Here is a 20,976-nt window from a genome sequence, read left to right as displayed (position 1 = left end):
CCATATTATTCTTTCCTTGCTGAAGTTTCAAGCTTCCTTCTGTTATTATTTCCCTACTGTTTGGAGAACTTCCTTTACCGTTATTTAAGGGTAGATCTGTTAGTGACACATTTTCTTAGTATTCCTTCATCTGAAAACGCTGTTATTTCTTCTTTCCTGAAGTATATTTTCTCCTGGTATAGGACTTGTGATCGACAGACCTCTTCTTTCAGCATTTGAGAACTATGCCACTTTCTTCTGGCCTCCATGGTTTCTGATGATAAATCTGCTTTCCTTTGAATTGGTGTCCCTATAAATAATCCATCCATTCTCTTAGCTGCTTTCAAGATTATTTTTCTGTTCTTAGTTTTCAGAAGTTTAACTATGATATGTCTTGGCATGGGTTTCTATGGGTTCCTCCTATAGAGGATTCACTCAGCATCTTGTTTATGTTTTTTGCCAAATGGGAGAAATTTTCAGTGATTATTTCTTCAAATCCAGGTGGCTTTTAAGCATATTTTATATTTGAGAAGCCTTGCTCTAGAGTGGATTTCAAGGGTCCTGGAACCCCTCAAATTGTATACAAAATGCTGTAAATATCCATGTTTCTTAGGGAATGTCTGCAGCTTTCACTAGATTCTCTAGAGGTCCATGAAACTCGCCATAAATTTCATGAAAAGATTGTTTTATAGCCATATTGAGTCATTTGTGGTCTTCTTGATTAAGAAACAATAAAAACTACTTGGTATACTTTCTTTCCTTCTACCATATCTTTTGAATTTCTATTTCCCAAAGATTGCCCCCCCCCAATTTTGGAAAATATGATCATTCAGGTGAATATTTTCTGAGTGCCTAATATATGCCAGCCAAAATTTTTCCCCATTTTCCCCCAGTCAGTGAGAAGAGGAGTTTTAAAAATTAAAGCCATTTTTAGCTTTTGAAAAGTTCTCAGTGACTAAGAATTCAGAATAAACTTTGCTGCTTTCATATCTTGTGACTTTACTCTTTAAAATCTATTCCTTACTGCTCTGAGCTGAATATGACAATGGTCACATTATATCCTGAAAGTACAATTTCGTAGACTAAAGACATGGCATTATGCAGTGGATCCATTTATCATCACCACTCAAGTTTGCTTCATACGGTTGGTAGCCAAACACTCCTAGTTCCTCCAAGCAGACTCATCCCTGGACAGTTGCACACACAGATCCCTCTACCTAGTGTACCCTCACCCCCTTTGCCACTCACATTCCTAAACTAACCCCTGCTTATCTTTTGGAATTCAGTTTGAGACGCACCACCTCTGCGAAGCCTTTATTCTCCCAGCACCAAGTTGGATGTGCCTCCAATGTTACCCCTGCTTGCCAGATGTCACACTGTGTGCTGATTACCTATCACTCCCATCAGACTGTGCGACCCTTGACAACTGTGACTGGGTCTTTGTTGCTTTTATGCCCCTGGTACTTTAATAAACGTAACCAGACATGTACTCAAGTGCCAATTCCACTCAGAGTTCACTAACACCAGCTGACTGGCTGCTCCTTTCCTCCATTTCTTCATTAATGTCAGAAATATCTGCTGAACTACTTCATGCACAGGTGTGGCAACCAGATGTTCAGCCCTTCATCAGCAGATTTGATCTTTCCCAAATTTTCACAGAATTTATTAATTCACTTTAGATTTTTTCCAAGGATCAATATATAAGTGTTTTGGCCTTTTTTTTTTTTTGCTAGAATATCTGTCTCCCCATTTTTAGACAATATGGACTACACTGACCTCTGCCATTTTTACTTACTACTGGGTCTTATGAATTCTTTAATATTGTGTTTGCATTTACAGATATATCTTTTCTATTGGGCTATGAGCTTCTTAGGATGCTCTGGGGGGGACTCTGGGACTCTCCCCAGAGTTTCCAAAGCCTGGTGCAAGGTGGATTCCAGAAATGTTTGCGGAATGAAATTTGATGCTAGATCATCACAGCTATACTATTCCTCATGATTAGCACATGTATTTCCACATTTTCTCCACACCTTTACTTCCTATTTGTCTTTTTTTTTTCCTATTTGTCTTTTATTCTTCATTCTAAGCATGGGGAATTCTTTTTGGAAAGGGGAAATTGGTAGATAAATACAGAACATTTTAAAGTAATTTTTTTTTATTCCCTCAGGTACTATCTTGGTCGCCGGATGTTTATTGTTATCTCTGAGCCAGACATGATCAAGCAGGTGTTGGTTGAGAACTTCCATAACTTTACCAACAGAATGGTATGTAGTTTTCTCTCTGCATATGGATGAATGGGGAATCATTTCTAAGATTCAAGGACTGCACATCACATCTAATAGGGATGTGATTGGGCCCCTTATCGGGTTTAGATCAGTTTGACTCAAAATAGCTCTCCAAAGAATTCAGGTTTTCAAAAGAGATGCACAGGACTGGTAGAAAAGAATGGCATTTGCATTTAAGAAATGCTTCAAGAAAGCTAAAGCTCAAGAGAAGTTCTGGCTAATAAAAATGCTAAAACCAGAAGGGTTTTTTTAAAGCTTGTGCTAAAAGCTAGAAGAATCCAGAGGGCGCAGGTCAAGTGACTGAGGAAGACAGAGGAAGGTTAATAAATATCAGAGGGAAAGCAATTTTTCAAGCCTCTTGTGCTTCCATCTTTCCCAGAGCGTATAAAAGTCTTAAGGCCAGAAAGGGAAGACAAGCAACATTACAAGGGAAATTTGTCCCCTTGTAGCAGGAGAAGCCTGTAAGAGGGCTCCCCAGGGTCAGTTCAATCCAATCCACTAAAGAATGTGTACATTCCATCTTTTTGAGAAAGTACATATCCTCCTACTTTTTATCTTTGTTGAGGACTCTTAAAGAATGAAAGAGCTGACTAATAGTGGCACATGTTAGTGTTGTTCCTATTCCCCAAAGATGAAGAGGATAGGAATTCTAGCAGAGAAGACCACTGATCTCTATGTTGATTCTTGGAAAGATTCTAACATGAATAAATGAACACTTGCTTGTGAAAATTGAGGGAATCACAATCTTTTTTGGGGGAGGGGACAAATTAAACTCAACTACCATTCTTAGAGGAATAATAGGTAATATATGCACTTTTCTCGGTTATTTGGCAAGCTTTTGCATACCCACCATATGCCAGGTGCTGTCTAGGTGCTGATTTTAAAGAGCTAGAAGATGCAGGCTTGTCCTGAAAGAGCTCACAGTCTAGAGACAGTGGGAGACAGGTGAATAAACCAGTATTCTATGGTCTGGTTATGTGTGCTGCAGTGGGAACCACTGTGTCATCCAGGATGGGGCCAGGGGAAGGCTTATTAGATAGATCTCTGGGGCTGAGTCCTAAAGGTATTAGCATAGCTCCCCTGCATTCTGTGCTGGTTGAGCCACCCAGAGTGGGGTTTTTTTCCTCATAAAATTTCATGAGAACGTATGAGATTGGTACAATTATCATCTCTATTTTCTAGACAGGGAGACTAAGACACAGAGGGCTTAAGTGACAGCCCTGGTCACGTGACTAACAGGAGGAAGAGCAGGGAACCTCGTGCCACACCCCCGACTCAAGTCCTTACTGCCCCACTACCAACAGCTGCCTTGGGTGACACTTCAGGATTGTCAAGGTGTCACTGAGTAGTTAGGTGCTCACCCCCAGCAAGCTCATCTTCTGGCCCCAGGGTGTCATGCCCAATTCCAGTTATCATATGGCCACTAGAAGGAGGTGACTGCCTGGCCTGTTAACACTGTCACCTCAGGGCAGCTAAAAGAATTGCAGAAGTTTAACTTCTCCGCTGCCTCCCCAAATGTGATGTTGCTACTCTGCTGTTCAAAGTCTTCTGAAGTTCTCTTCTGGGGTGCTGCTGGGATCTTAGGGACGGAGGCTGATGGTCAAGTGCAGTTGTAGCATACAGCTCTGCCGGATTCAGTAAGGAATGTCGATTAAAGAAGCGGGGAAGCCAGTGAGTCCCAGGACCTGGACCCCCAAGCTGTATCCCAGCAAGCAGGGAAGGCACCCCTGAGCCCCCCTGGCGGAGACATGGGACCTAGCAACCACATGTCTCTGTATTGCTTCATGTGACACCCGGATGTCTCCAGGGCACGAGCCCCTGAGAGCTGACCTGGAAGAGGGCTGTGCGCTGACATGCTGGGGACATACGCTCAGCACACAAGTTCAAGCAGGGAGCACAAAAGAAAGTTGCCTCAGCTTCAGCCAGTTTCTCCTGCAAACCATTTGTTTGTCCTGACTTTTTCCATCCCCTAGATCATTTTTTTTTCTACTTCCCAGACTACGATTCCCCAGAATATGGTTCCTTTTACCTTCTTCTACTGCACACAATGCCCTTGGGATAAAGTTCAAGCTCTCCAGATGAGACTGAAAGGCCTTTGTAATTTAGATCCATGACATATGCTCCAACCTGGCCTCTCACTGCTCCCCAAGGCGGGCTGTGGCTCCAGCGGGACCAACCCCTTCATTCTCTCTGCGTCCTGCTCTAGAGAGTCCTGCCCCCGTGCCTTTGCTCAGGCTGCCACACTAGCTACAACTGGAGGCAGCGTAAGAGTGGGTCTTGTATTTGCTAGCAACTTGAGCTGGAGTAGATCATTCACCTTTTTAAGCTTCTCATTCCTCCTGGGCTGCTGTGAGGCCAACTGAGGTCGCGCAGACAACCCCACCTTCTACTCTGCAAGCATTAGCTGCTCTCAACAGGAAGACCCTCCACTCCTTCTACAGCCACTCAACCCTTCCCCAAGGCTCTTCTTAAATTCTGGCTCTTCCAAGAAGCCTTCCCTACTTCAGTCCACATTTGCCTTTCCCCTTGTTCTGAACCCTCGCAGCATTTGTCGTGTACACCACATCATCATGGACCCCATTGTGCCTTCTTTTTTTAAATATTTTATTTATTTATTCATGAGATACACAGAGAGAGACAGAGAGAGGCAGAGACACAGGCAGAGGGAGAAGCAGGCTCCACGCAGGGAGCCTGACATGGGACTCGATCCCGGGTCTCCAGGATCACACCCTGGGCTGAAGGCAGGTGCTGAACCGCTGAGCCACTCAGGGATCCCCACCCATTGTGCCTTCTATTTGCAGTTAAATGAAGGTATGGCTTCCATGCTAACTTGATTATTAGCTCCTTCAGGGTGGTGTTCTTTTTAATACCCATGGCCCAAACACAGGATGACTATTCAGTACCCAATATATTCTTGTTCAAATGGAACTAAGTCTCTGTCAACTTAACATCCTCCCCAGAAGAACCATTCTCCCCTACCTGAAGCTGAAGAGATTCGATCTACACCTCCTCTTCTCGACCATTCATAAACATGGAAAAAGACCCATCAAAGATGAGATCTCTAGGAAACCCCAATGTTTATAGTTTTCCATCTGGGAATGTATTCATTTATCTTTAGCTTTGTTTATGGTCTTTAAGCCAATTCCATATTCATGACAAAACAATCCTTAGTGACTCAATTTTTTAAAAACCATCTTTAGAGTGGGATTTTCTCACAGGTTTTTGAAAGTCAAATTAAATCGGGTTCTGTGGTTCCCTCTTATCCATATGCTTATTTATCTGCTCAAAGAACTCAAGGAGATTAGTGAGGCGTGCTTTCTTCATACCGACACCACGCTGCCTTCTCTCTAATAAGCCATGTTTACTTAAGTGTTCAGCAATTCAGCTTTATTATACATTCATTCAGTAAACATTAAACGCTTACTCCATGCAAGCTTCTACCAAATGGTCCCTTGTGATACGGAAAATACCTCAGCATATTAGTTGGATACATTAAGTTTGAAGGAACTTAAATAACGCATGGATTCATTTTTTTGACTGAGAGCTTGTCTCCTCATAAATCCAGGCTTGACTTAGGCACGTCCCAGAGCAGCCTGGTGGAGGATGGTTGTCATGTGGGAAGGTGGGTTTGGCTCTAGCGTTTGATGTGAGCTGTAAGCGTCCCACGAGGGACCAATGGCTGGAGGTGAGGTGACACCACGGGGAACTCACTAACACATATCTGTACAGAGCAAATAATTTGAATTCAAACTTGTTGAATGAAATATTTTTTCAAACTCGAGAACCCTGGGCTGAAGAGACCATGAGTCAGACCTGGAGGGCAGTTCTCGTATCTAGCTTTCAAACTGGCGTTTCTTAAGGCCCTCACTTCCGTGTGAGGTCTGGGCCGCTCCTTGTCCATTCTCTGGATGGCCTCCAATCCATGCCCTCAGCACTTCCAGAAGAACCTCCATGGTGCTGTAGGCACACTTCACTGTTAAACCCAAATCAATCTTCTCAGCATTCCTAGAACTTCAGTTGTCCCGCCTCAGGACCTTGGGATTTTTTTTTTTTTTTAAGATATTTTTAATTAGCTCCCCTCTGCTATCAGGTACTCAATGAAGCCATGAGGGCAGCTCTTTTAAAAGAAAAATATCTGTGGAAACTGGAGTTGGGCCCACATGACTCCACAGAAATGGTCATAACCAGCAGTGGGACTTCCTATTCCTGGCCTCCCCATTCCGGGCCTGGAGTGGGAGAAGCTGTGGGAAGGTTGATAAGAGGTAGGGTGGTCTGTGGTCCGTGTTAGATTGGTTTGGTTGGACGGGGTCATGGAGAGAGCATATTCAGTCACTAAACTGCTATCAGGAGCTCTAGGTTCTGCTCCAAAATGACAGCATGGACCACAGGTCAGGCTGCAGGCATGCCCATCTCCAGTTCTGCCACTGGCATGGGGAGTGGAGGTGGCAGGCTGTGGTAGTTGGGTGTATGTGTGTGTGTGATATGTGGTTCCAGCCCTCAGGTCCTCACCGGCAACACGGGGTATCCCCTGTCCAGGCACAAGTCCAGCCACACCACCGACTCACAAAAGTCACACCTATAGTCACATAATGGATTTGATGAATGGTTTTATCCAGAACCATAAAGACCCAAGGGCCTGGGTTGCCCCAGGTGCTACCTTTCCCCACAGACACATGGGAATCATTGGTTTCCCTGTGAAACCACAAGCCCTTGGCACTGGCAAAGATTACGAAAGTTCTAAGGCAACTGAGTCACTGAAAACCTTATTACTCCCTGCAGCAGCAGCACCCCATTCCAAATAACAGGAGCGTGTGGGCTTGTTACAGAGCTCATGAGCACAGAAAGCTCCATCCAAGGCTCCAGATGGGGCGGGCCACAGGTGTGGGGCCCCAGGGACCTCCCCATTGGTGTCCACTGAGGCAGGGGCAGGTAGGCTCCGCGAGTTTGCCATAAAATTGCCCCCTACACCTCTCCAACTGGTACCTCTCCACTGACAACTTTTGAAAACTTGGCTTATCTAGAATTTCTGATCCTCTTTCCCTTAAGTAAGACATTGAGTGAATGAAGCCATTCGGTTTTCACATGTGAGCCGTGAGACTTACACTGTGAGAATGGTGTTTGGACCTGACTTAGGGAAGCTTATATCACCTCAGTCAAGCCTTGAATGCTATTTTTAGCTTTGTGGGGTTAATTTTTTATTTAAATTCCAGGTAGTTAACATACAGTATAATATTAGTTTCAATGATTCAACACTTACATACAATATCCGGTGCTCATCACAAGTGCATCCCTTTTTCTTTCTTTCTTTCTTTCTTTCTTTCTTTCTTTCTTTCTTTCTTTCTTTCTTTCTTCTTTCTTTCTTTCTTTCTTTCTTTCTTTCTTTCTTTTTCTTCTTCTTTCTTTCTTTCTTTCTTTCTTTCTTTCTTTCTTTCTTCTTTCTTTCTTTCTTCTTTCTTTCTTCTTTCTTTCTTTCTCTTTCTTCTTTCTTTCTTTTTTTTTTAAAGACTTATTATCTAATTTAGAGAGAGAGAGAGCGCAAGCCAGAGGGGGTGGGGACAGAAAGAGAGGGAAAAGCAGACTTCTCTCTGAGCATGGAGCCCAACGTGGGGCTTGATCCCACGACCCCAAGACCCCAACCTGAACAGAAATCAAGAGTCAGATGCCCAACCTGCTGAGTTACACAGGCGCCCCACAACAAGCGCCCTCCTTACTCCCCATCACCTATTCCCCCCAACCCCCTCACCTCAATCTGGTGACCATCAGATTGTTCTCTACAGTCAAGAGTCTGTTTCTTGGTTGGTCTCTCTCTCTTTTTCCCCATGATCCTTTGTTTTGTTTCTTAAATTCCACATATGGCTAAAATCACATGGTATTTGTCTTTCTCTGACTAACCTGTTTCACTTAGTAGCTTTGTCTCTTTTGAGAAGGGTCAGTGCACATGATAGGCCCACAGCCCCGAGCAGGGCAGAAGTTCATACTTAAAACCCAGACTGCCGAAACCCAGAAACAGATGTGTGCAACCGCATTGGCCTGAGCCCTATTTTGAGCCAGGACTCTTTGATCTCACACACTGTGCTGTGCACAGGAGACCCTCCAGCCTGAGCTGGGAGCATCTCATCCTGGGATGGGCTGCCCCTTGGAAGCCCCTGCATCATAGCCATAGTGAGATCCCCACACCCTGAGAGCCTCCCCCTTTCACCTGCTTTTCTCATGTCTGGACATTGACTGGTATGCAAAAGCCAGGCCCGGGGCACCACACGTGATCGGTAAAACACACTTAGCTCCACGTTTTCAACTTGGTGGGGAAGTGTGAACCCTAACATTTTTAAAGGCATTGAGTGCATCCTGAAGCCTGACGGAGGGAAGAATAGTGCTAAGTGGTATTGATTTGAATGCTCCAATGCTCTTCTGTCAGAGTCTTGCAGAACTTTTTCAAACTTCAAGATCTTGCTGAAAATGATTTCACAGCTCATGTGTCACCTGACCCTTGCTTCAACAGGAAGCCAGCTTTACATTTTTTAAAAAGAGAGATAAGTACAATCTCGTTCTTATATTTAGGCCTCCTTTCTTTAACTTTTGTGGTGGCTGAAGTAGAAGTAAGTGTATAAACCAGGAGATTAAGATCTAGAACTTGGGGGAGAGAACAGTAAAGGAGCCACAGAAGTAATTCCGGCACCTCGGTGGTTATATTCCTGAACGTCTCATGAAATCAAGTCACTGTGCCTGTGAGTCCTGCCCCTCCTGCTCCTCCTCTGCCCTGATCTCTTTTAGTAACACCCTGTTTCTCCCCCGTCCTCCCCACCTTCTGTAAGCCACGGCCCAGCAGTATGGTAAAAGGCACACGGCTTGAATTTAAAGAATTGAAATCAGATTCTGGATTTGCTGCCTTTTGTTAGCTGAGTCTTGTGGACCAGTCCTTCAACTTCTCTGGGCCCATTTCTTCTGCGTCGAGTACGAGCGTCAGACGAGGTACCCACCAGGCGTGTTTGGTTCCCAGTGCAGGTGGCAGTCGGCACCATTGGGTAAACCATGGCATCCCACTGGCATCCCAGAGAGCCATTTAGAGCTTCAGATGTGAGGGTCCCTCTTCGGGCCCACCAGGAGAGTTTCTTTTCCCAGCCAAGCACAACAGGTACTAAATCAGAGATACCTTGTCCTTCCTTAACACTGTTTCTGTCAAGAAACTGCTGAGAACTTTCGAAGGTGTTCCTTGGAAGATTTAACAAGCCCCTGTCAGGAAGAGGCCATGCTGTGGGGCATGGGGCTTGCAAAAGCACAGTTCCAAGCCTGTGGTTTCCTCCTCTTTGGTGGATAAAATGCTAGGAACTCTCTATCAGGCAGGACCACCAGAGCCCATATCAGGACTTTGTCCAATTTAGAAGAGGTCCCTTTCCTTCCACCAGCTGATACCGAGTTGTCAGACGGAGCCCGATCTGGGTTGTGCCCCCTAAGCCAGGTCCTCACTTGGAGGCCAGGCTCTCAGACCAGTCAAAGTCTAAGGCAGAGAGAGGAAACAAAGTGTATGCCTTAGGATCATTTTCTATGGCCAAGACTAATGGGTAAAAACTGTCCAGTGGAGACAGAACACTTTCACTGTTTCAAAGCACCAAATATAAGCCCTTTTTGGTTAAAATCTTTGTACAGCCAGATAGCAATTGTCTTATGTTGCAAATACCATATCATCAGGTGTAGAATTTGGGGTGATCCAGGTGAGAGAATTCTAGAGCTTTTGTTGATTAACATAATAAGGAGCCATGCAAGAGGATTCATGTATGCAGGTGAGGAGAGAGGTCATGCCATGGAGCTTCCTCATCTGTGCAAAGTTGTGCAAGAATTTGAAAGTCTGAGGGGATCCCTGGGTGGCGCAGCGGTTTGGTGCCTGCCTTTGGCCCAGGGCGCGATCCTGGAGACCCGGGATCAAATCCCACATCGGGCTCCAGGTGCGTGGAGCCTGCTTCTCCCTCTGCGTATGTCTCTGCCTCTCTCTCTCTCTCTCTCTCTCTCTCTGTGTGTGTGACTATCATAAATAAATAAAAATTAAAAAAATTATAAAAAAAAAAGAATTTGAAAGTCTGCAACACTGGGCCTAGCGTTTTTGTGATCATGGCATACTTTGATATTTATATTCTTACAGCCTACTTGACATACGTTACACTGAACGGGTTGGTAATTCTGGCATCGTGACTGATGATTTATAACAGTATCTTGGAGTCTTCAAAAGCATCTCATTCTGTTTACCTACAGTTCTGTGTAGGCCGTTGAAGAACTGTTGACTGCCCTGCCAGGGCATCATAGAGATCGTACAAATCTTTTTTTTTTAATATTTTATTTATTTATTCATGAGAGACAGAGAGAGAGAGAGAGAGAGAGAGGCAGAGACACAGGCAGAGGGAGAAGCAGGCTCCATGCAGGGAGCCTGACATAGGACTCGATCCCAGGTCTCCAGGATCACGCCCTAGGCTGAAGGCGGCGCTAAACCGCTGAGCCAACCGGGCTGCCCAAGATCGTACACATCTTAAGTCAAAGTTCTTACATGTTCCAGGATGCAAGAGAACTTTTTTTTTTCTTTTTGGCTAGTATAATATATTCTATTATACTTCTTACACATTTTTCATCCTGACATGCATACTCAATTATAGCAAACATGCACTGCATGCATTTTGCAGCATTTTCTAGGAAGAGCTGGTGGTTCTCATGGGGCTCTCTCAGGCCAGTTGAGAGCCACGGGTTTAGCATGTGCTAACCACCCAATACATGGTGCTCTCTTCACATCAACACGGAATGCCGAGGTTGTTGGTTTTCTTTGATAACTTGTTCCTCAGAATGATGTGCTTCTTTGAAGTTTAAAGCTTATGCTTAGTTGGTCTAATAAGAAGCTAGACTCTATTTTAAGAGATCTTAATTGAAAAGACAAACACATTCAACTGTCCAAGGGAAACTTAGCAGGGGAGCCATGAAGCCACTACTGCTGCTTGCCAAGGCGCTGTTTCCTAATTCCTGGAGAATTACCCCAAGATTAATGAGTGTGAAAAGCACTTTGTTAGCTGTAAGATCAACAAACACTGGTTGGAAACCACCCCATTCCCACCCTCCAAGTCAACTGTGAGCTCCTTTGAGGGCAAGGATTCCATTCCTTATCTTGGTGGCTTCAGTGCTCCATAGCACCTGGCACATAATAGGTGCTCAAGAAATGTTCACAGCCTTGATAACTTTTAACTAACAGGATTTTAGCTGAGGAAGGGGGGATGACTTCCAATTTGGGGGTTTAGGTTAGAGTAGGCTTTTGGAATTTTTTTGACTGTGGCCTACAATATAAAAAAAAAACCACATTGCACATCATGACATAGAGTACACAAACACACTTTATTTCTCTCTCTTTCACACACACACACATCCTATTTTGTTTTCAAAACAAAATACTTATTCATAGTTTGTGAAATGTTTCTCAGAGTATCTTCTACTCTGTTCTATTTATTTCCTTAGTTTTTCTTTTTTAAAATGCTGTTTGCAATCCACTGCATTGATTTCATGGCTGGTTATGGCCCATTGTCTGGAAATCCCTGGCTGGATAGTGATTGGAGGTACCTTCGCTGAGACTCAGGAGACAAAATTGGGTGGACAGACAGGAGTCTAGAAAGCCCTGTTTCTCTGGATCTTCTTCCCTGAGACTCATGGTGCCTTCCTGTCTCAACACTCCCAGTTCTGCCCTGTCAGATCTACTAGTCCCGTACCTCATTCCTTCAGGGGAGGTCCCTCTGTAGGGAGCCCTCAAGGCATCACTCAGTAATACTAGTCAAGTATTATGTGGAAACAGGGCTGGGGGAGGGGGGTGGGGAGTTAGTGTTTGCTAGGCACAGAATTTCAGTTGTGCAAGATGAAAAGCATCTGTGGATAGATGGTGGAAATGGTTGCACGGTGTGAATGTACTTAATGCTGCAGAACTGTATGCTTACATGTGATTATGATGGTAAGTTTTACATTATGTGTATTTTGCCACAATTGAAAAACATATATATATGAAGACAGACAAACAAGCCTGCAGGGGTCCCCTGGAGATGAAGACTCCAGGGTTGGAAGAGTTGTTAAGGGTCATTTAGACTAACCCCCCTGGACGCTCAAGCTTCTCATGTAGAATTTCCCCAAAATGGTTTACAGTCATCAGTGATGGAGGCTCATTACTCAAAGCAGGTTATTTTTATCTTGGAACAATTCTGACTTTTGACTGTTCAGAAGTTCTCCTTTAGGTGAGCTGAAATTTTCCTCAAAGCTTCCACTATGGAACCCACTTCCACCCCTCAGGGTCACTGAAACAACCCAAATTTCCTCTCTCACATAATATGCATTCAGTAAGTTTTTTTTTTTTTTTTTTTTTGGTGCATCCTAAGTACCACTCTCTGATCTTCCAGTCTTCGCTTTCCAGATACAACATTCAAAAATCTGCTCTTCCCTCTTACAGAGTCATCTCTAGAAACAAAAATTCAACTCTAACCAATGCCCTGAAATTTCCCATCACAAAATGGAGAATTTTAATGGCAGTTGTAGGCTGAGAGGAGTGTGTTGGCATGGCAGGTTGATGAGGGAGATATTTGAGGACGATGCTGACATATTGCATGGAAGACTAGATTTGTCCTCTGGGTACAAGATAAAAAAAAATCTCATGGATCCAATCCTTAGGTCTGAAGGACAGATGCAAGATCCAATCAACCATGACTCTCGGCTCTAATATATTCTGTTCTGTTGGAACCCCATAAACCACTACCCAGCTCTCCTTGGAGTGAAATGCTTTATTACATGCAGCGTGGCACAGGGCTGGGTGTTTGCCAATATGTAAATTTACATAATGTGCCATTTCCTCCTTTGACTCTGGAACCCAAACACATGGGTTATGTTCCCTAGATTCCACAGAAGTGTGATTCTGTATAGGGACCATGGCACTCCTAAAGCAATTCATTCTAAATAGGAAGAGGGATTTCTCTGCAGAAAAAATATCTCAGCAACTTAGTTCTAATATATAATTAAATCCCCCCTGGATACTTTGCAGTTATGTTTTATAGCTTATTTTGAATGTTCATATTTTATCAGAAAATTATAATTTTCCTCTAAACATGAGTTTTTACCAGGCTTTTGAATTATGATGGCTGGCTTTATATTTCAACTATGAAACGGTGAAAAGAAATAGCAAAAGTGTCCATCACACGAGGTGCCAAAGAGTGCCTGGTCCTTCAATCCCCCTGCCTTCCTGTGCCCCACAGCTGTGAGTCTGGGGGCACTCCAACCAGGTGTGGGGACCCCAGTTTTGATGACCTGGTAAGAGTAGTTGGCTTCAAGATGGAAAAGAATAGCCTAGGAAGAAGGGAGAGGAGATGTCATGCTTTGCATGTTTTCAGACTTGGCTTGAATAACTCCCCTCAGAGCAGCCTTCCTGGCCGGTTAGGCCTATCATTCTCTCATCTGGCTCTATTTCTCTCTCCTAACGCGCGTACTTGTTAGTTTAGAGGGTTACTGTCTGCATCCCCAATAGACTATCCAGTGAGGGCCAGTGCTATGTTTTCTTTATTCGACACTATGTCGACAACTCCTTCCACATATGAGACACAACAAATGTTTGCTGAATAAGGAAAATGAATGAATAGAAGAACCCAGAAACATAATGACAGGATTTCTCTTCAAAGCAGATCTGTTCAAGGGTGCCTGAGTGGCTCAGTTGGTTTAAGCATCTACCTTCAGCTCAGGTCATGATCCTGGGGTCCTGAGAGCTGATCTGGGGTCCTGGGATTGAGCCCCACATTGGCGGGGGGGGGGGGGGTCCCTGCTCAGCGGGAAGCCTGCTTCTCTCCCTCTGCCACTCCCCCTGCTTATGCTCTCTCTCTCTCTCTCTCTCTCTCTGTCAAATAAATAAATAAATAAAGTCTTAAAAAAAAAAAAAGCAGCAGTTCCATTGGGACATACATCTGAAAGATCTCTTTTTGTTTTCCCTTTCCCTCCTCCTACACTGCCCATGTTCTCTCCCCCAACACATGTCACCAAAGACCCAGTCTGTCATCTCCCGGCCCAACCTAACCAACCCAGCCACACAAAACCCCTCGCCACAAAGTTCAGACATGAAACTCAATGCCAATATAGACGAGCCCATCTGCACGAAGCCTGCTGTTTGGTCCTCGGGGAATCCTGGCCCCGAGGCCCAGCAGGGGGACTGCAGAACACACAGAGGCCACCGAGTTCATTGTACAGTGATGACCACATTGTAACTGGTGGAACTGGGTGGAACTGGGTCAGCAGAGCCTACCCACCTGCTGCCACCAGGCCCTCGGCCATGAATCTCCAGGTCACTACCTACGAGCCTTTGCAGGCTCCCTCTGCATCTTTGCAAGAGCAAGCTAATTCGTTGATCATTGGTGGACTTTAACCAGAGTGTTTATCATAGACCCGAATCATCACCAAGGTGGCTTTGGCTCCCTTGTGTCCTAATCCTCTGCTTATTTCTCTCAGGTGTCGGGCTTGGAGTCCAAACCAGTAATGGACAGTGTCCTGTTTTTACGCGACAAAAGATGGGAAGAGGTCAGAAGTGTCCTGACTTCGGCTTTCAGTCCCGAGAAGCTGAACGAGGTAAGGCAGAGGGAATGCAGACTCACGCGGACGGACGGCTCCCTCCCTCCAGAGCGCGATGGGGAGCAGGTTCACATGGCATCACTTGTCTGCCTGGCACATTGAAATGGCCCATGCACAGGGGCCTTTGAACCTCCCCCTATGATGCCAAAAAGCCTAGGGTGCCGTACTGGATGGAGTGTGTCCCACATCTCCAGCCCCCCATACCTCCAGTTGCCAGGAAGCAACTGTGAGTCTACAAGCACTTAGGGCACGTCTGTGGGGACACGTCCCAAGACTCTGCCCAGGAGAAAACCGGAGCAGTGCCTCTCATACTTCCAGGTCTGATGGATCACCTGGGGATCTTGTTAAAATGCAGATTGTGATTCAGCAGGTCTGGGGTGTGGCCTGAGATTCTTTATTCCGAACAAACCCCCAGGTGATGCGGATGCATCTGAAGGGTGAAGCATCTTTTACAGAGCGAGGAACCGGGGTACAGCTTGAAACAAGGGTGAGCTGTGAATCCAGTCTGAAGTAGGGAGGGGATGGCCATGGGTCACGGGGGAGGGGTGAAGTGGGGGGGACACAGGCATGCCCAGGGTCACCATAGAGCCGAAGTCAGTGGGACAGGAGCACAACATACCGCCAGCTCTTTAAAACCCTGGGCCCCCTCTGCCCCCCACCCAGAGACCCGCCCTCTTCTTTGGGCCGTCTGGCCTGCCTCTTGGCCAAGTTCTTCACCAGCTGCTGGTCCGGCTTTGGTGTCTGCTCTCAATTCTGCAAGAACTTGGGACCGAGCACTTGAGCCCTTCTGATGGGAAGTATCTCGGTCAGAGTCCCAAGTACCTGTGCAATTCCAGAGCAAGTGTCCTTCCAGAGCCATCCATCAGAAAGCCTGGGCTCAGAGCGGCCTGTCTTCAGGTCAATAAATGAAAGCTACTCTTCAACCCAAGATGCTCATCCATCCAGTCCTGGGTAATTCCTATAGATCTTCTGACGTCCCCCAGAAGAGGAGAGGTCCCAGACCTCATAATTAATCCCATCCAATCAAACTCACTCAGAAACCAGGGATCCTGCCCATGTTCAGCGAGGTTTGGGTTTGTGTCTCCACACAGCCTTCAGTGTTTGAGGGCAGAGGGTAAGCTCAGCTTAAGCACCAGCTAAAACTCACCAAGCTCATATCTGTGCCAGGCACCTCTCCGAGGACTTCCTAAATACCTTAACACACTTAATCTCCAGCACATCCCTGTGAGGTAAATGCTCTTATGATCACTCTCATTTCACATATAAGGAAACTGAGGCACAGAGAGATTAAGTAACGTGCTCCGTGTCACACAGCTTGTAAGCGGCACCGCCAACATTCGAATCCAGCTCCGGAATGTGCTTAGCCTCTGTTTGCCCACTTCTCTTACCTCCATGTAATTTTCCAACGTTGTTCTAAGGCTCCTTAGGATGGTCCCAGGGGCTGTCTGGAGGGCAGGGGGAAGGAACAGGGAGCAAATGGAGCCTCTGTGGAAACCCAAGGGGATCAGAAGCAACACTTCTGTCTTTTCTGCCGAAGTTTGGAACCAACTAAGTTTTGGAAACGCATTTCACACAGAGGAAACACAGATTTCTCCATTCTTACCGGTAAAGCCCTTAGAAAAACGTAGCTCTGCGGTCTGCTCCTGCGGGCCTGCTAATGCTTCACCCAGGATGGAACACTGCAGCCTTACTGGCAGGAGGGCGGCAAGGCACATTCGAGAATGGGCCCAGACGCGCGTGGGGCTCCCCACGAATGCTCAGTTCCCGCCTCCGGGCCGCAGTTTCATCGGGGAGGCCCCCCTCTGATCAGGAGACCCAGCCCCTGCTCAGCTGCAGGTACACATGGGAATCACCTGGGAGCTTTGGAAACCACTGCTGTCTGGGTCCTGCATCTAGAAGTCCTGATGAAATCGGTCTGGTTTGGAATGCAGCCCAGGTTGGAGGGGTTTTGTGGCTCCCTGGGTGATTCTAACATAAAGCCAGCGCTGGGAGCCACCCCTCGTGGAAGCTCCCCTCAAGGAAACACAAGGAGGGGAAGTCTGGCTTCAGCTGGAGCAATGCGCCCTGCCCCATGTTCCGCTGTTACACACTGAGACTGCAGGTGAGGATTTATTTCAAGGAAGGGCCTGCTTCTTGAAAACCTGCAAAGGGGCAGCCCAGGTGGCTCAGTGGTGGAGCATCTGTCTTCAGCCCAGGGTGTGATCCTGGAGTCCCAGGATCGAGTCCCACATCGGGCTCCCTGCATGGAGCCTGCTTCTCCCTCTGCCTGTGTCTCTGCCTCTCTCTCTTTGTGTCTCTCACGGATAAACAAATAAAATCTTTAAAAAAAAAAAAAAAAAGAAAAACTGCAAAACCGTGTTTTGACCACCCAAATGAGGTTAACCAGAACCTTCCCTTCCCGGAAGGGGAAGAGAAGTGGGTGAACCATGGGTTGACATCACTCACTCAAACATGTTGCATCAAATTTCACTGTTCGTGAGTAAACAGTGACTTGGCAGTGCTACAGATGCAGAATCTGATCACTTGTTAAAAAGAAATTGGTAAAGGGTGTCTGATTCTTTTCTAAAGTAAGCAAGAAAGGGGAAAAAAGCTTTCTTGACAGATTTGAGCTACGTTTCTTTGGGAAAAATAAATAAATCTGGATCTTTTTTCAAGGTCTAGATTTCTTTAGCACCTTATAGGGTGTACTCGGGAAATTGATATGATGTTGTTTCCCAAACAAATTCAGTGCCCCTGGGATCCAAAGCATTTTCTCCTCTGGTGTGCAGAAAATAGAGTTCCTTCAAGTGGTTTAGTGCAGAAAGGTACCTAGGGGAAAGGGCGAGGTTGTAGATGGCAGGAGGGAGGCAGGGTAGAGGGGAGGGCATGGGGAGGGAGAAGAAATGTCACACACCAGATTCCCTGGGTTTTGCTTTAGTTTTGTCCCATTACTTAACATAAACCATTGGTAAACTTAGCTCTATTGAAAATCTTCCTGGGATGCCTAGGTGGCTCAGCGGTTGAGCATCTGCCTTTGGCTCAGGTCATGACCCCGGGGTCCTGGGATCAAGTCTTGCAACGGGCTCCCTACAGGGAGTCTGCTTCTCCCTCTGTCTGTGTGTATGTGTCTCTCTCTGTGTCATGAATAAATAAATAAAATCTTTAAAAAAAAAAAAAAAGAAAGAAAATCTTTCTGCTCAACACAGTTAACTTTAAGTTCTTGGGTTTCTATTAGAAAGGATGCCACTCTAGTGGAAGCAATAGTCACCTTTCTTCCTGCCTCTGGGGCATTTAGACTGGGTGAGTTAAGGTTCTTGGTGGAGGGGGGTTATCTAAATAGATGCATCAGCAAGTAGTTGACAGCAGATCTGGAGCTTGGGAGAGAAGAGCAGGAAAGATGATCATCAAAAACACAGAAATAGGCGAGGTCACACCCAGAGTGTGTGTTGTGTAGGAAGAGAAGAGGGTGGTGGCGAGAGCCATATTCAAGAGAGGGGTGGAGGAGAGACCTGCGAGTAAGACTCAGGAAGATCAGCCTGCAAAAGAAATCCAGAAAGTGAGGAAGGGATGCATTTCAAGGATGAAGGAGCAGCCAGAGGTGTTAAATGCTGCTTAGGTAGAAAGGAGCACCGCCATAAAAAAAATTGTGCAAAAAATAATATTTTCAAATATTAAAGCATGTCGGTGTGTGTTGTGCTTCACAAATCATGTTGCCTGTGATTTTCCTTCCTGCACTGAATCAGTGGTGCATGTTGCTTTAGAAGTACGCAGGGGATGCCTTCCAGAACAAGGAGGTCAGGGCTTAGGTTTGACCTGCATGCACACCAGGCTTTCTCGAGCCCTACTGAGACAGTGGTTTTAGAAGCTAAGCTTTCTTGGGAGAGAAAATAGTTTTCCTAATTCCAAAGGCAGCTCCCCTTGGAATCTGAAGAGCGAGGTTTGGGATTCTGAGCATGGAGCATTAGTCTATGCTAAAGTGTAGAGAGGATGGAGGATGTCACCAGGGGGTAGCTTCTATCCTGTGGAAGATGGGTGGAGGGGAGGAGGAAGGGAGGGCAGCGTGCAGGCCTTAGTGCCCCTGATTGCCTCCTCCTCCAGCAGCCTAGGTGACCCTTTAGGTTTCTGGATGTTTCTTTGAGCTTTAACCTCCCATTGGCTTTTGCTCTCTATATCACTGGTTCTGGAACCCCATGTGACCAAGGGCTGCACCAGAATCACCTAGAATCCTTGCTAAAATACATAATTCTAGCCACTCTAGGACCTACAGAATGAGAATTTCTAACGGTGCCTGAGAACCTGTATGTTTTACAAGTTCTCTGCCGTAATTCTGATAAGAGCCAGAGTGGAAAGCACTGGTATGAGTCTCCCTCTTGGTCCCTTGCCTGACCATCTCAGACCCAGGGCTTCCCCAGACCCCTTCCCTGCTTTATTTTTCTCTGTAGCACTACTGCCAGCTAACAGCCCATTGACTCTACTCCTCTTTTCTCTGTCGTTAACTGCATAGCACTAGGCACATAATGCCCACTCGATAGTGATTTGCTGGATGAATGGATGGATGGATGGATGAAGAATCAAAGAGCCAGGAAGCTTTCTACTGAAGGATATATGTTAAGACTAAGACAAAGGAAAAATAAAAGGGAATAGCTTTATCAAGGAAAAACTAAATAAGGGGATGAGGCAAATCATTGGCTTTCTCTCTGGAGAGTCACAGGTATATACGTGCAGAAATAGAAAAAGCAGGTCCCAAAGACAGAGAGGAGAGTGAGGCACACAGGACATAGGGTGGAGGAGGGAGAGATGACAAGAGGAGCTCAGACAACTGACCTAAGCCTGCTCTCCACTTGGTCACGGACACCTGAGTCCATTTTCCCCGAAATAGCTTTGGAATACCAATATCTCCATTCCTTGCTGAATTCATAAGTAGCTTGGGGACTTTTAGCATCAAACTTCAGAATTCATTCTTGAAACAAAGATTTGTTTTCCCTTGGAATTGTGCAGCTTGTTTCCGTTGGCACCTTGGCAATCTACGCCCTCTACTACCTGTGTCTGGAAGCGTTATTAATATTCAAAGGGCCGAGATAGCACAATCTTGATCCATGTGCCTGTTAGGTAGCCTGGGTCAGCAATGCTCAGAGATTACTTTAAAATCAGCATTAAATCACAAAGCCATATTTTTATTTAAAATAAAAGTGGTTTTTGGCTTCAGGTTAGGGACAACATAGAAAGATAAGGCACTGGTGAAAATTTGGTTGCTGTGCTCCTGATTCCAGAAAAAGAGGCCACAGAAATCATAGTCGAGTGACAGCCAAGCTATTGAGGCTTATATTACAGGATTGCTGAGCACTGCTGGGAAAACAATGGATTTTTTTTTTATTAGGGAACATTTTGCTCAGTTGACCTGCCAGAGTTCTCGCTCTGTCCCCTAAAAGATTAATTTTTTAAAAAGGGCAACCAGTGGATTTATTGAAATTTTTAGTGTCTTGTACTAGATTCTCTACCAAAGACTATTAATGAGCAGCCCTGGGGTTATGTAAAACTTTATTATGGGTCAGAAAGTAAATAGATTTAATTTTACGAAACAAAACTGGGGCTAAATTAATTCTTCTCTGAGGGAAAAATATAAATAATGGAGATTCCCAGGGGACCCAGGTTAGCTCTAATTTTATTTTTAAATTTTATAATTCATCTGAAAGAGGGGGCATACTATGAAATCTACACATTTGTAAATTCCTCTAAGCTCTTCTGATTTTACAAATATTAAATCAATTAGAATAAGTTTCTAAGACTCTTCTAAGATTGTGTAAGTCAGCACAAAAGTGGCAGCTAACTTTCAGTGTAACCAAGAATAAAATAATACCTTTAAGAGAAAAGTATCAAAACTATACTTATATGATAATGAACTTTCAAGCTATGAACTACTACCAAGGAAAAGGATTTGAAATTGTTGAGGACTGAAAAGGACCCATGGTCATACAGTTCCATAAAATATTGCCAACCATCTTCTTTTTTAAATTTATTTGAGAGAGAGCAAGAGAGAGAGAGAGTGCGCATGAGCAGAGGGGCAGAGAGAAAGGGCCAAGCAGACTCCCCACTGAGCAGCGAGACTGACTTGAGGCTCAATCCC

The 20,976-nt window shown here is 45.3% G+C and overlaps 1 protein-coding gene across 3 annotated transcripts in view; it reads left to right on the top strand.

The window, feature by feature from the left end:
- The window catches only part of TBXAS1 (thromboxane A synthase 1), a 161,813-nt gene that overhangs the window by 73,962 nt on the left and 66,875 nt on the right, over positions 1-20,976 (top strand). For all 3 annotated transcript variants that reach the window (XM_025433736.3, XM_025433737.3, XM_025433735.3), the window contains 2 exons: positions 2,147-2,243; positions 14,754-14,870. In XM_025433736.3, the coding sequence (XP_025289521.3) occupies positions 2,147-2,243; positions 14,754-14,870 (214 nt within the window). The remainder of the gene's footprint in view (positions 1-2,146; positions 2,244-14,753; positions 14,871-20,976) is intronic.

The sequence above is a fragment of the Canis lupus genome, chromosome 16, assembly GCF_003254725.2.
Source record: "Canis lupus dingo isolate Sandy chromosome 16, ASM325472v2, whole genome shotgun sequence".
Lineage (NCBI taxonomy): Eukaryota > Metazoa > Chordata > Mammalia > Carnivora > Canidae > Canis > Canis lupus.
Note: the sequence above shows the minus strand (reverse complement) of the source record. Positions and strands in the feature narration are given on the sequence as shown.